Genomic DNA, 15,917 nt, shown 5'->3' with positions numbered 1-15,917 from the left:
TTTAAGAAATTAACTTACTTCATTAATATTCATTTGCAAGGCAATATAAAATACAATAGAAGTGGTTTTAAGTTTTTAATAATAATTAAACATACCGTGACAGTTTCAAGTCTCTGCTTCACTATCTGCATCTTTGTTGAAGAATTTTCAGTGTGGACAAATTCATCAATTTGAAAAGAGCCTTGATGAGGCAGTTTAGGACAGGTACATAAAGCATCTTGGCTTTGGTGTATTCCAGGTAATGGAAATGTTCCATTGTAGCGTTTGAACATTTCAGCCTCCTGCTGGGCTACTGAAAAAAAATGAATCCATCATTAGTTCAATTCATCATTGCAAAAGCATAACTAAATGATTAAGCCATGAAACTGTAGCATTCAACAAATGATCAGATACTGCATAAAATTTTAAAAACTAGGTTAAAAAGACAACATAACTGACAAAATATAAAATTACTAGATACACTAAAACCACAAGAAAGGAAATATTGGGGGCTGGGGATATAGCTCAGTTGGTAGAGTGCTTGCCTCGCGTGCACAAGGCCCTGGGTTCAAACCCTGGCACCGCAAAAAAAAAAAAAAAAAAAAGAAAGAAATATAATTACTTCACAATTTCATGTCAAAAAGTATTGTAATTGAGCCTTAAAGGCCATGCAAACTGATATGGGAGCATAATTTGTTGAACACAGGTATATATAAAACAGAATATTAAAAAAATATGGATCAAAGATATTTAAAGAGATGTTATAATAATAAAAATAAATATTCACGAATCCATCTCACTATAATTGTTCTCATGTTTCTATATATCTCTTCCAATCTTTATACTTACATACTTTTATAAAAAAATGCCATAAGGTGAATATATTTTAATGCTTTCTCAATTAAATGAAAATATTCTCATATATCTACAATGATACAATTACCATGTTTTTTAATATCTAATGAAGTAACATATTTTTTTAAATGCATTTTCCAATTACTGAATATTTACAACGTTTTCTGTTTTTCCTTATTATAGACATTACATGAATAAGTTCTTTCAAAGTGGACTTCGCTTCTTAACATATTTTCTATTTTGTATTTAATTCCCCAGAGCGAGCGGGAAAGATGACTCAATGACTCAAAGGTGATGTTTTTTGATGATGATGACCACAATGACGACCACAGCCATGAGAACACTGCACTGTACTTTTATGTTTTTTAGGAAGCTTTCATATATTTTATCTCATGTGATCATCTAAAACAGATGAATCTGAAACAATTTTAAATGCCTATCTGTATACACAGAGGAGAAAAATGTATGCAATCATCATTTAAAAAGTACTTCCTCACCAAAAAACCAAATAACCCAATCAATAAATGGGCCAAGGACCTGAACAGACACTTCTCAGAAGAGGATATACAATCAATCAACAAATATATGAAAAAATGCTAATCATCTCTAGCATTTAGAGAAATGCAAATCAAAACTACTCTAAGATTTCATCTTACTCCAGTCAGAATGGCAGCTATTATGAAGACAAACAACAATAAGTGGGGAAAAAGGTACATTCATACGCTGCTGGTAGGATTGCAAATTGGTGCAGCCAATCTGGAAAGCAATATAGATTCCTTGGAAAACTGGGAACGGAATCACCATTTGACCCAGCTATTCCTTTCCTCGGTCTATACCCAAAGGACTTAAAAGTAGCACAGTACAGGGACACAGCCACATCAATGTTTACTACAGCACAATTCACAATAGCTAAACTGTGGGACCAACCTAGATGCCCTTCAGTGGATGAATGGATAAAAAAAAAGTGGCATATATACACAATGGAATATTACTCAGCAATAACAGAGAATAAGATCATAGCATTTGCAGGTAAATGGATGGAGTTGGAGAAGATAATGCTAAGTGAAGTAAGCCAATCCCAAAAAAACCCAAAGGCCGAATGTTCTCTCTGATAAGTGGATGCTGATCCCTAATTGGGGGGGTGGGAGGATGGAACAAATGAAGAACTTTTTTATTTTGGGAAAGGAGAGAGAGAGGTGGGCAAAGTGCATGGGGCAAGAAAGATGGTGTAATGATGGACATGATTACCCTATGTACATGTATGACTGCACATATGGTGTGAAGCTACATCGTGTGCAACCAGAGAAATGAAAAGTTGTGTGCAAATGAAGGCAGTACTAAAAAGAAAGTTCATTTCATGAAGTTCAATCCTTAAAAGAAGAAAATGTCAACAAATAAATGACTTAACATTACATCTCAAAACCCTAGATAAGAAAAATAAATCAACACCAAAAGCAGTAGAAGATAGGAAATCATCAAAATCAGAGCTGAAATCAATGAAATTGAAACAAAAGAATCTATTGGAAAAATTGACAAAACAAAAAGTTGGTTCTTTGAAAAAAATAAATAAAATTGACAAATGCTTAGCCATGCTTATGAAAACAAGGAGAGAGAAAAGTCAAATTACTAACATACGTGATGAAAAAGGAAATATCACAATAGACACTACAGAAATACAGATGATAATTAGAAATTATTTTGAAAACTTGTACTCCAATAAAATAGAAAATATCAAAGGTATTGACAAACTCTAGAGTCATATTATTTGCCCAAATCGAATCAGGATGATTTATCCAGTTTAAACAGATCAAATTTTAAACAAGAAAACAGAAGATGCCATCAAAAGCCTATTAACCAAAAAAAAAAAAAAAAAAAAAAAAAAAAAAAAAAGAAGCCTGGGACCAGATGGAGTTCCACAAGACCTTTAAAGAAGAACTAATACCAACACTCTTTAAATTATTTCAGGATATAGAAAAAGAGGAAGCATTTCCAAACTCATTCTATGAGGACAATATCACCCTGATTCCAAAACCAGGCAAAGACATATCAAAGAAAGAAAACTTCAGACCAATATCTCTAATGAACACAGATGCAAAAATTCTCCACAAAATTCTAGCAAATCAAATACAAAAACATATCAAAACGATAGTACACCATGATAAAGTGGAGTTCATCCCAGGGATGCAAGGTTGATTCAATGTATGGAAATGAATAAATATAATTCATTACATCAATAGACTTAAAGATAAGAACTATATGATCATCTCAACAGATGCAGAAAAAGCATTCAACAAAATATGGTACCCCTTCATGTTCAAAACATTAGAAAAATTAGGGATAACAGGAACATATCTCAACATCATAAAAGCTATCTGTGCTATGCCCAAGGCCAACATCATTCTAAATGGAGAAAAATTGAAAGCATTCCCTCTAAAAACTGGAACAAGACAGGGATACCCTCTTTCACCACTTTTATTTAACATAGTTCTTAAAATGCTGGCCAGAGTAATTAGATGGACAAAAGAAATTAAAGGGATACAGATAGGAAAAGAAGAACTCAAATTAGCACTATTTGCCGACAATATGATTCTATACTTAGAAGACCCAAAAAATTCCACCAGAAAACTTCTAGAACTAGTAAATGAATTCAGGAAAGTAGCAGGTTACAAAATCAACACCCATAAATCAAAGGCATTTCTGAATATCAGTGACAAATTCTCTGACAGGGAAATGGGGAAACTACCCCATTTACAATAGCCTCAAAAATAAAATAAAATAAAATAAAATACTTGGGAATCAACCTAACAAAAGAGGTGAGAGACCTCTCTATAAAATGAAAACTACAGAATGCTAAAGAAAGAAATTAAAGAAGACCTTAGAAGATGGAAAGATCTCCCTTGTTCTTGGATATGTAGAATGAATATATTCAAATTGACCATACTACCAAAAGCATTACACAGATTAATGCAATTCCAATCAAAATCTCAATGACATTCCTCATAGAAATAGAAAAAGCAGTCATGAAATTCATCTGAAAATATAAGAGACCCAGAGTAGCTAAAGCAATCCTTAGAAGGAAGAGTCAAGCATGTGGCATCACTATTCCAGACCTTAAACTATACTACAGAGCAATAGTAACAAAATCAGCATGGTATTGGCACCAAAAGAGACTGGTAGACAAATTGTACATAAAAGAGGACACAGAGACTAAACCACATAATTACAGTTATCTTATATTAGACAAAGGCATCACAAATGTACATTGGAGAAAAGATAGCCTCATCAACAAACAGTGCTGGGAAAACTGGAAATCCATATGCCACAAAATGAAATGAAGCCTCTCTCTTACGATGCACAACTCAAAGTGGATAAAGGATCTAGGAATTAAACCAGAGACCCTGTGCCTAATAGAAGAAAAAGCAGGCCCAAACATCCATCATATCGGATTAGGCTCCTACTTCCTTAACAAGACTACTATAGTGCAAGAATTAAAATCAAGAATTAATAAATGGAATGGATTCAAACCAAAAAGCTTCTTCTCAGCAAAAGAAACAATTGGTGAGGTGAATAAAGAGTCTACATCTTGGGAGCAAATCTTTACCCCTCACACATCAGATAGAGCACTAATCTCTAGGGTCTATAAAGAACTCACAAAGCTAAACTCCAAAAAAAAAAAAATAATAATAACCCAATCAATAAATGGGCCAAGGACTTAACAGATGCTTCTCAGAAGAGGATTTACAATCAATCAATAAATATATGAAAAAATGTCAACATCTCTAGCAATTAGAGAAATGCAAATCTAAGATTTCATCTCATTCCAGTCAGAATGGCAGCTATCAAGAATACAAACAACAGTAAGTGTTGCGAGGATGTAGGGAAAAAGGTCCATTCACACATTGCTGGTGGGACTGCAAATTGGTACAGTCAATACGGAAAGCAGTATGGAGATTCATTGGAAAACTGGAAACGGAACCAACTTTCTACCCAGCTATCCCTCTCAGTCTAAACACACAGAACTTAAAAACAGCATCCTCCAGGGACACAGCCACATTAATGTTTACTGCAGCACAATTCACAACAGCTAAACTGTGGAACCAACCTAGATGTCCTTCAGCAGATGAATGGATAGAGAAAATGTGGCATATATACACAATGGAATATTATTCAGCAATAAAAGAGAATAAAATCATGGCGATTGCAGGAAAATGGATGGAGGTGGAGAAGATAATGCTAAGTGAAGTCAGTTAATCCCCAAAAAACAAATGCCAAATGTTTTCTCTGATATAAAAAGACTGATTCATAGTGGGGTTGGGAGGGGGAGAATGGGAAGATTAGACAAACTCTAGATAGGGCAAAGGGGAGGGAGGAGAGGGAGAGAAGGGAAGGGGAAAGAGGGTAAAAGAAAGATGGTGGAATAAGATGGACATCACTACTCTAAGTACGTGTATGAAGCAGACATGAATGATGTGAATATACTTTGTGTACAAGGAGAGACATGAAAAATTATGCTTTACATATGTAATATGAATTGTAATGCATTCTGCTGTCATATATAACAAATTAGAATAAAAAATTTTAAAAACAGAAAAAAGAATGAGGAAAAAAATGTGCAAAAGATTCACAAAGTCTCAGTTTATCAGACACTAGAAATGGAAGCTGCTTACAAGTTCTTGGGCTCTTCCCTCCCTTACTCTCCACAAATACACACTCAATCCACCTGTATACTTTTTAAAATTTGTTATACATGATAGCAGAACGCATTTTAGTTCATATTACACATATAGAGCACAATTTTTCATATCTCTGATTGTACACCCATCTGTATATTCTTTCATTGTGAAAAAAGGTTATAATAGATGGCTCCAAGTATTCCTTTAAGATCTATGCTTTTAATATTTCAGTGGTTTCTAAAACACTTTTAGGTCATAGCTGGACTATGACATTGCAATGAAATAACTACATTTTTCTACTTCAGTTTTCTTCTTTTTGCTAATATAAATTTGCATGTTTAAAATTTAGATTTGTCCTAATCTGGTAGGTTTAAAATTCATGATTTTAACAATCTCATCCTCTTTCTTTCATCATTTTTTGAGAGTCATCATTTACAAGCACTGGAGTGGGCCATGGGAATACAAAGATTCTGGTCTTGGAGTTTCAGCCTTCTGGAAGTGAACAGATTAGTGTAAAGTGCTAAGTGGGATAGCAGAGGAAGGGAAAGGTGCTGAGAGTACCTGGGTGGCAATTCTTTGCTTAAATAATGTTATATATATCAAAACACTTCTAAGTTCACCTCCAAAGAAATTCTTAAAATAACTGACAATTCTTTGATTTATATAATCTCAGTGCTTTTATGCATTTTCTGTCCTTAAATAATTATAAAAAATAACATGGGGGGCTGGGATTGTGGCTCAGTGGTAGAGCACTTGCCTTACATATGTGAGGCACTGGGTCCGGTTCTCAGTACCTCATGTAAATTAAAAAAACATAAATAAAGGTCCATCAACAACTAAAAAAATAATGAAAAACCACATGGTTTTCTCAGGAGGATTTTCTCTCTAAATAGGAGAATGGAGGAAATAAAATATTTTAATCTACTACCCTTTGCATTTAAAGCAAATATAAGGTTTGCTATTAAAATCTATGTGTACTTACATTATTGACTTTAAAGTTCAAATAGAAATCATCATATATTATTTCTAGCACTCTATGTTAACAGTAAGATTTCCTTTGGGTCAATGTTTAATTCCTTTGCTCAAGATTTGTTATTAATATTTTACCTTGTTATTACACAAAGTCATCTTATACGTCTAAATGCTTTATAAATTATCACATTTGAAGTATAATATGATTACGGTAAACAGGTATTTTGCAGCTTCCCAGCCTTTACCAGTAAGGCAGAATTCTACTTCTCTTTCTTTAACATTTGCTCTATGCAGAGAAGCTTCAACAGCTTATGCTTTTTATTGTTTTTTACCTGGTCGTAACTTTTCCCAATTCAGATAATCTTTTGATACTATGTAGATAGATCCAGTTTCTATTGAATAACACTTCAATTCTGGGAGCCTGGGTATGTTTCATGGACTGTTAGTAATTCAATATTCCCCTGAAGTAAATAATTTAATGTTTATTTATTTATGTTTGTGTCAAAGGGGATTGAATCCAGAGCCTTGCATATATTCGGCAAGTACTCTTTCACGACCTTATCCGCAGCCCTTCCTTGACATAATTTGATATATCAAGTAAAATGTATGTGTTACTAATATAACTTGTTTAAAAAGCTATACAAGAATATGTAGCAGATCTGAGTCTCATAATAAAAAATGGGAGACTGTACCATCATTTGACAAATCCATTAGTAGCACATTAAATTATGATAACCTATCTATAATATGATAACCTATCTATATCCCCTGCAGCACATACTATTCTTTTCTTGGTTTCCTATTCCATTATCAATAATCACACATTAAGCTATTAAACTCAAAGTGTGTGACATGTATATTGCTATGAAAAATAGCCAGGATTTCCCTACTAGAGTCTGGTCCATGAACTCTAATAATTCCAACACTTCATGCCTTGCTTGACAATTTCCCTTCGATAAAATAGAATAGGTATTATATTTATTTTACAGGTAAAAAAACAACACAGAAATGTTAAATTACTTTCCAGGGCCAAAGAGAAAGTGACAGGATTTTGTCTAGATCCCCGGTGTTCTGACTTCTACTCCAGTGTTGTTTACTTTGTATTGCACAATTCTTCCTTTTGGTGCACTTTAAGAAGCACCAATGTAAGCATAAAAAGAGGCCTGGATGAGGAATTTGGTGCTCTGGTTTATGCTTAAAGTCATTGAGTAGTTTTTCATATATTCTGAATCCTTGAATGGCATAAACTTTCAAAGTATTCAAGATATAAAGAATATTAAAATACATTTTTTAGGATATAACCAAGAAGTAGTTTCAGCATCTCTTAAAATGTGGCATCTATATCTCTCACTTCATCTTACTAGGCTAAAAATAAATATTTAAAACTCTGTCCTATGATTTGTTATATTTGTTATGGCATAATTTCATCCAAGTACGAGAATTAAAAATCTAAGTTTGCTTTTGAATCAATCATTACCACTATTACAAGAAAACCAAAAATTAACTTTATTTCAAGTATACATTATTTTATTGCAAAAATATTGTGAAAGCATTAAAACAATGCTACATGAAAAGAAAATTTATATTATGCACTTTGTTGAGAATATGAGGACTTGATGCACTTTAATTATTATACCCCAAATTTTTACAGAGGTGAACTATTAATAATAATAATACTAAATAAATAAACTTCCTTTTAATCTTAAAGAGATTTTCCTAAATATCAAAACAAACATTTTATCATATGAATATTTAGCTGCCTGTCTCCACCCTCTTTTTTGGGTCCTAGGGACTAATCCCAGGGCCTCCCTCTTACTAAATAAGCACTCTACCACTAAGTTACATCTCAGCCCTTTAGCTATCTTTTTCATTTAAGTTACTTCATGATGAAGAAAAGCAAACTAACTAGTTTTGACAGCTTAATGCATTAAAAGCATGGGCTCTGGAGCCTAACAGCTTGGAATCAAACAGTAGCTGCACTACCAACTGTGTGACCCTAGGAAAATTATTTAATTTTTCCTGTGTTTCAGTTTCATTATGCACAAAATGTAGACAATAACAGTACCTACCTCAAAGGCAGTATGAGAAAATGCTCGTAAGAGTGGTGGACCCATAGTAAATACTTGATAAATGTTAGCTTCTACTACTAGTACCATTATTATAAGCTTTGAACTTACTGATGATACCTTCATTCTGTATTTTTACAAAATTTAATGAGAAATGACTTTGCACAAGATTTGAAATTCTTAATGAGAACATTTACTGCATGTTAGTAATATGCCAGGTACTAAGTTAAATACATGATGTTATAAATGCCATAGGTGATGTGCACGTATTTAAAAAAATTTATAGGAATGTAATATTACTTGACCTCTGGTAAAGAGTGCCACAGTAAGAACCAAAAAGCTACAAAAATGACAAGGTAGGTGACCACGATAAATATGGATTCTGTTAATAAAGCCATGTCAATGGCATAAAGAATTGCCTTTTAGTTTGACTAAAGTCTTCCAGAGGTTTAACCAACTACTTAAAAAGCACAAAGGATTAGAAAAGAATATGGTCATCTGAGCTTGATTCCCGGGTTTCATAGCTCAGCTCAACTGGGCACACAATAGATGCTCAATTAAGATTTATCTTGCCCAAGACACTATGATTAAAATGCATTCAAGTTACTACTTATTCAGAGGAGACACTGCCACCTAGTGAAAAATTAGGCTCATTACCCAGGATTTTAAAATAATGCTAAGAAACTTCTCAAATTAAGATTTGATCTTACTTAAAACAGTACATGCACATTAATTATATGCCAGTATTTAGATGTAGTACAGGTAATTAAAAAACAAACAAACCTCTATCTTTGCCTCCTACAAAGAATAAAAAGTACCAAGAAAAAATACTGTCCACAGAGATACACAAGGAATTGCATGAAGTTTGTTTATCGGATACTCAAAAGCTAGTATTTCAGGGAAGGTACCAATAAGTCAGTTAAGTGTATCAAACAAGAATATGGAATTGGTCCTGGCTCCTGTGCATTGGGGCTAATAATGGAATCTAGATGATAAAATTAAGTGTAAAAATTTAAATAGTAATAAGACATAAAATGTGCTATGGAGGTACAATAAATATTCTTACTTGTAAAATAGCATCCTAGAGACTCAAGCAGACAAATATTGATAATAAAAAAAATTGATTGCTGAAGTCTAGCTTGATAAATTAATTAAATAGAAGCCATTTCTCTGACTAGTACCTTTTTATTATGGGAATCCTAAAAGTACATTATTTGTGGTACTCTGTGACTAAATTTTGAATTACTAGATGATTAATTCTTTCAACATCAGGCAAATAAAACTGCCTTCTGAAAGTAAAAATCATATTTCTTACCAAAAAAAGCAAAAAGTCAGTAGAATGAAAGACTCAAAAGACCACAGCCTGAACATATGCTTCACAGGGAAAGAGGCTTGCTGACTCTTCACAGATTTTGCTAGAACTGAAAGATGGATGATACATTTAGCTACTACTGTGGTCTCATTCATAGCTCATTTAACTTACAAAACGATCAGCTTGCTTCTTTTGCTTTGAAGATTATCAGAAGTGCTGATAAATGATATTTTAAAAATCACTTAAAAAATCATCATCTATAATACTATTAAAAATTTTGTTAACTATTTTCAGACAAGAGATTTGGGGCAAAATAAGAAATAAAAGATAAAACTATGATAGGTCAATTAAACATTTTAATTCTCAATTAAAAAATTAAAATACAATTTGAATTGATGATTCTGGTCTGTATTTAATGAGTAAAACATTTCAGAGACTAAAATAATATTTCATTTCTTATAGATTTATACCATTCACAAGAACTGTGCTAAATCTTGGATGGTTTGAGGTTACTTCTTCCTAAGCTTCCTCTTTTTAAAAATAGGCAGTGAAGAGTTGGGAAAATGTGTTAAAACTTTGTGAGTTTTAATCTGTAAAGGTATGTTAATGTGTTAAAAAACTGATCTAAATATACTGTACAAAATAATTGTAATTTCAGGTGTTATCATTTGAGCATCTTAATTTCTAAAAGGCCTATGGAAATCCTTTCTCTTCCAAACTAAGACAGTATGGATATAGTGTGTCTTTAAAAGAACTTTATGCATTTATTTTGTAATACAATTGACCTGGAATGGCATATATTTTAACAAATGAAAAGAAAAGGCTGACCAATAGAGTAAAGGAGAGTTGGAAAAAAGCTTTTTAAATTCCATTCCATATGGAGATGCTTATCAACATATTAAAGCATAAGTTCCCTTAACATCAAATGGATGGGCATGATAACAACTCATTTTATCTTCTATTTGTTTTATATAGTGCTTATGAGTTTATAAAACACTTTTACCCTCACCGTCTCATAATATTCTCATACATAACTCTGTTAGGTAGGGCAGCTATTAGTACTAGCAGTACCTTTTAATAATAAGGGTATGGAAGTCCAGAAAGGCAAGAATTTTATGTAACATCACTGAAAAACATAATAGGAGCCCAAGCCTCATGTTACTGTATTGCTACAATATTTTGTTCTTCTCACTGTTCATCTAGAATGGAATTATTAAACAAAATACCTATAGTCTAAAAAACAAATTGGCAAACCTAACTATCCTAAGCTAATCCTTCTGTCAATGACCAAAAAAAAAAAAAAAAAAAACTGGCTTGAAGAAAAAAAGATTATAAATTTAATTTGCATTTGTAGTGAAAATTTCAAAAGCCTATAAAGCAAATTAGAAACTGAATGAAGACCATTGTGAAATCTCTTAAGAGTCTAAGGAAATAACTGTGCTGCCTATTTCCTGTGTAACAGTTCCAATTATAAAGTACTTAGGTATAACTCTTAGTAATTGTGAAGATTTAGAGAAAAAAAGAAAAAAAAAAAAAAAAAGAAACTACTTCAGGATATATGTTAGAATTAGACACCAGATTTGGCCATGGGATAATTATGAGAAACTCACTGTTTATTCCTATAATAAGGCAGTTTATTTTTTGCTAACATGCTAGTAAATGTAAATGGTACTATGTTGCTTGACATTAGTAATGGAGTGTTTTATTATATATCTGAATATGAGTTGCAGAATTTAATTCTTTTCTATCAGGTTTTTCAAAATAAGAAGAATCTAGATTTTATGTATTATTTTTGAAGATAATTCACTGGGAAAGGTATCATATAATATCTACTATGATAAAAAAATTCCAGGTAAATAATTTAATTGTCTAATAACTTGCACTTATCAGAGAATTAGTCAATTTAATATGTATTAACATAATAAACTTAATTTCTCATTTAATTACTGTCCAAATAGTACTAATTAATGTTGTAGCTATATACATATTTATATATTTATAGTGCTTATGTAATTATATGTGTATAAAACAATATTAGCTTATGAAATAATGACACATAATATTCTAAACAAATCAAAAAGACTAATCAAGACCTTTTTTTATATAAGAATATATAAAGGGGCTGGGGATGTGGCTCAAATGGTAGCGCGCTTGCCTGGCATATGCAGGGCGCTGGGTTCGATCCTCAGCACCACATAAAAATAAAATAAAGATGTTGTGCCCACCGAAAAATAAAAAATAAATTAAAAAAAATATATAAAGAAAATTAAATTGTAATTTTGAGAAAGACAGTTTTAATGTAAAGAGTGAAATCCTAATTTCAGAATAGAAATTAACAAATATAAACAATTCTTAGAATGACAGTCTACTCTTGAAAAATGCACTCAAACTTTTAATTTCCTTACTATTCTCCAAATGATAGAATAGTGTAATTTTAGAGGTGAAACAGACATTAGAATTTAATTCCAGATCTTGTTTTCATGTTAATTTAATTTTTGCCTCACTTTTTGTTAAGAAACTCAACTTACTGATTTAATAAAAAACATAAAGAGAATAAGAAATTCAATATTCAACTCAAAACATTAAAGATTCATATTTTCTACATATGTTATTTATCTCTTAAATTTAGTTAACATATTCTCCAATAATTTTTAGGTGAATTTTGCTTATTTATGTTTACTTACAAAGAAAGTAACAGCTACCTTTCTGTGATTCAACATAGAGCACAACCATTATGAATACTTTTGACAACATTTTCATATTAATCATGCTCACAGAAAACAAAATAAAATGTTGTAGCATCATAATAATACAATCTATTTAATCTTTTTTACTTTTATATATATTCATGAGGGTTTTTTAATTCAAAGGATAAACAGATTTCACAGTGCTCATGATTCCTGGTCCAGTCTAAACATAAAGATTAGTCTACATATATTATTTTTTTAAAAAATTAATTTGTGGGGTAGGGTTGTGGCTCAGCAGTAGAGTGCCTGCCTAGCACATGCAAGGCCTTGTGTTCAATCCTCAGCACCACATACAAATAAATAAGTAAAATAAAGGTATGGGTCCAACTACAACTAAAAAGTAAATATTTTTTAAAAATTGTTTATTTGGTCTAATCACTTATACATGACAGCAGAATGCCTTTCTATTCACAGTACACAAATGGAGCACAACTTTTCATGCCTCTAGTTATCACAAAATAGAGTCACACCATTTGTGTTATCACACATTTACCTAGGGTATGATACCCGTGGAGTCTACATATTCTTTTTATTTTTTAGTTGTAAATGGACATGATACCTTTATTTTGTTTATTTATTTTTTTATGTGGTGCTGAGGATGGAACCCAGTGCCTCACACATGTTAGGCGAGTGCTCAACCACTGAGTCACAACCCCAGCCCCAGAATCTACATATATTCTTAACTTAGCAAGCAGTGAGTGATGTGGAGTGGACTTACCATGGAAATCATAAATGTAAAGAAGAATGGGCTCATTCTGCCCAAATGCACAAAATGCAACCATATTTTCAAATGGATGGTAAGAAATGTCTCGAATAGGTGACTTGAATGGCAGATCAGAATACATTGCTACTTGTTCTCCTGAATAAAAAAAAAAAAAGGAAAAAAAAAGATTCAATAATTTGTACTGTATGTGGTATTTCTTACTACAAGACTATTCTGCAACTTATTAAAAATACTTATAGTTCTAATGAAGCTCACATATTTTAGTGTATTTGAGTACCCTGTATTAAACAATTATCTTTATTTTGCATTCTGTTGGTCCTTCTCTTTCCACTTCTCAATCCAACCTCTTCAATGAGCTTTTCAAGGCACAAAATAAACACAAAGTGATTAGAAGGAAGAATAGAGGTACATGGTTCTGAGGTCTGTCAGGGCTGAGCAAAAGACAACTATCAAAGAATTCTAGGCAAAACTAGGGGAGGAATTACGAAACTCTAAAACTGAAGAAATTCTCTATTTTGAGGAGAACTGCTGAGGTATTAATTTTTTCTACTCTGTTTTTACCCCTGTAGGCTCTTTGAGATATCCACTGCTTGAAAGATACCTATGATTATGACTAAAATATGCTTAAAGCAGAAGTGAAAAGAACCCAAGAAAATCAGCCAGAAGTAAAAAAAAAAAAAAAAAAAACAAAGGATCTAGATCCATTTATTAAAGGAGACAGTTGATGCTTTTGAATTGAAGTTAAAACACGGTATATGGGAAAAAAAATCCACAAGTATGCTGCCTAGTCAAAATTAAGGATAAAGGAAAGAACAAAACAATGAGATGAAATCAAACACAGTTCACTAAAGGAATTTAAAAAATTCTTTCAATTTCTAGTTAAAGAAATGCTCAAGAAGTTTCAGATTTTCTTTTAGAAAGCCAAGGTAAGGCTAAATAAACTTTTCAAGGTAACAGTTTAATTTATTAAAAAAATTTTTATTAAAATTTAGGTAAATTGCTAATTTAGTTTCAAGCATCAAAAAATTACACAGGAGTCTTTTTGTTACTCTAAAGAATACAGAGGTGTTTAATCATCTATGTAGTTACAATTCAGCTTACATAATTTTGTATTTTGTACTACAGTCATTAAATGTCTAAGAGCAGCATTATCTCATAGACAAGAAAAGAATAAACCTTGAATTGTAAAGTGAAATTTTAAATCAAATAAAGATAATAAAACAATAAAGAACAGAATTTGAGATGTTTAGATTGTGGCTCAGCTCCATTAAAGGCTATTCAATCTAAAAAAATAATTAAAAACTTGAAATCAGAATTTTTTCAAAAATTATTCCATAAAATGATAGTATTTTTATACTTCTTCAGGCCCCAACAAATACTTCCCCCTTATAAAAAGATTTCTGAAGCCCAATAAATACCTGTTTCAGGGTTCCAAACATATACTATGCCATCTTCACTTCCAGCAAAGAGAAAAGTCCCACATGGTGTTAAAGTACTGTGAAGCTTTTCCCGGTAATTTGCTGCACCGACAAATTTCCTTGCTGCTAATCTATAGACCACAAAATAAATAAATAAATAAATAATGATATAATCATTTAAAAGATTACTGGTAGAAAAACTTTCCTTTTAAATACTTAATTTGCATTCAACAAAATACTTTTTGAGATTCTATCATATAAAAGAGATTCTTTGATGGCTGCAGAATAAAGAAGAGCTGGTCCCAGTGCCCAGTAAGGTTAGAATTTAGCAGGGGAAAGAAGGATTATATCAATGTGAAATAGAAGATGGATACAGAATGTATCCCACAAAAGAAGAGAAGAAAGAGTGCTTTGCAGATCTAGGTAAAAGAAATTAAAACTAGCTATTAAAGAGACAGACTATTTTATGGAAGCAACATTTGAGTTGGTTACTAAAGAAATGGATAGAATTTTTATATTCTTATAATATCTTTCTTCTAATGGATTTTAAAAATCATACGAGGAATAGTTGGTCCCTGAAGAAATAGTAGATAAAATAAATTATCAAATCATACATTAAATATGGCGTACAATCTTTCAGACTTTTTCACTTACAAATAACAGTTACATTGTTTCAGCACTTATACAGAAACACTTATACCGAAACACTAATCTCTTTTTAGTCTATCAATAAATAATGAATAGTTGAGCACCATGTCAGAAAAAATACATTATGCATTATAATTTTAATGGGTATTTACCATTGCCTAAATGTATCTTAATAAATTTGCTATTGTGTAACATTTACAATGTTTCCCAGTTTCCTTTACCATGAACATGATGTCAATAAGCAATCTGTGTATTTATATATATTTATACTATTTTTCAATTTTTTTCTTAACATGAATTTCCAGACCTATAGTTACTGGGTCAAACTTTTCTAGTCCTTTCTATGTGCTTTACTGTTGTATGTACATGTTCTAACTACTTTATTCCTCCACAAAATCCTTATAAGTAAGATATACTATTTCTCCCATCTGAGAAATGAGAAAAGAGAGGCACAGAAAGGTTAACTGGCTAGAAAGGGTGAAGCATTTGACTTTAAGCAGTGTACCTCTAGAGCTGAGGCATG

The 15,917-nt window shown here is 31.8% G+C and overlaps 1 protein-coding gene across 1 annotated transcript in view; it reads right to left on the bottom strand.

Moving 5' to 3' along the window:
• The window catches only part of LOC308648894 (jouberin), a 182,631-nt gene that overhangs the window by 107,027 nt on the left and 59,687 nt on the right, over positions 1-15,917 (bottom strand). The window contains exons 16-18 of the mRNA XM_081294039.1: positions 14,747-14,877; positions 13,323-13,463; positions 96-292 (exon numbers count right to left, since the gene is read on the bottom strand). Coding sequence (XP_081150165.1) covers positions 96-292; positions 13,323-13,463; positions 14,747-14,877 — 469 coding nt within the window. The remainder of the gene's footprint in view (positions 1-95; positions 293-13,322; positions 13,464-14,746; positions 14,878-15,917) is intronic.

Source organism: Spermophilus citellus (assembly GCF_964194105.1).
Source record: "Spermophilus citellus genome assembly, chromosome: 5".
In the NCBI taxonomy this organism is placed as follows: Eukaryota; Metazoa; Chordata; class Mammalia; order Rodentia; family Sciuridae; genus Spermophilus; species Spermophilus citellus.
Note: the sequence above shows the minus strand (reverse complement) of the source record. Positions and strands in the feature narration are given on the sequence as shown.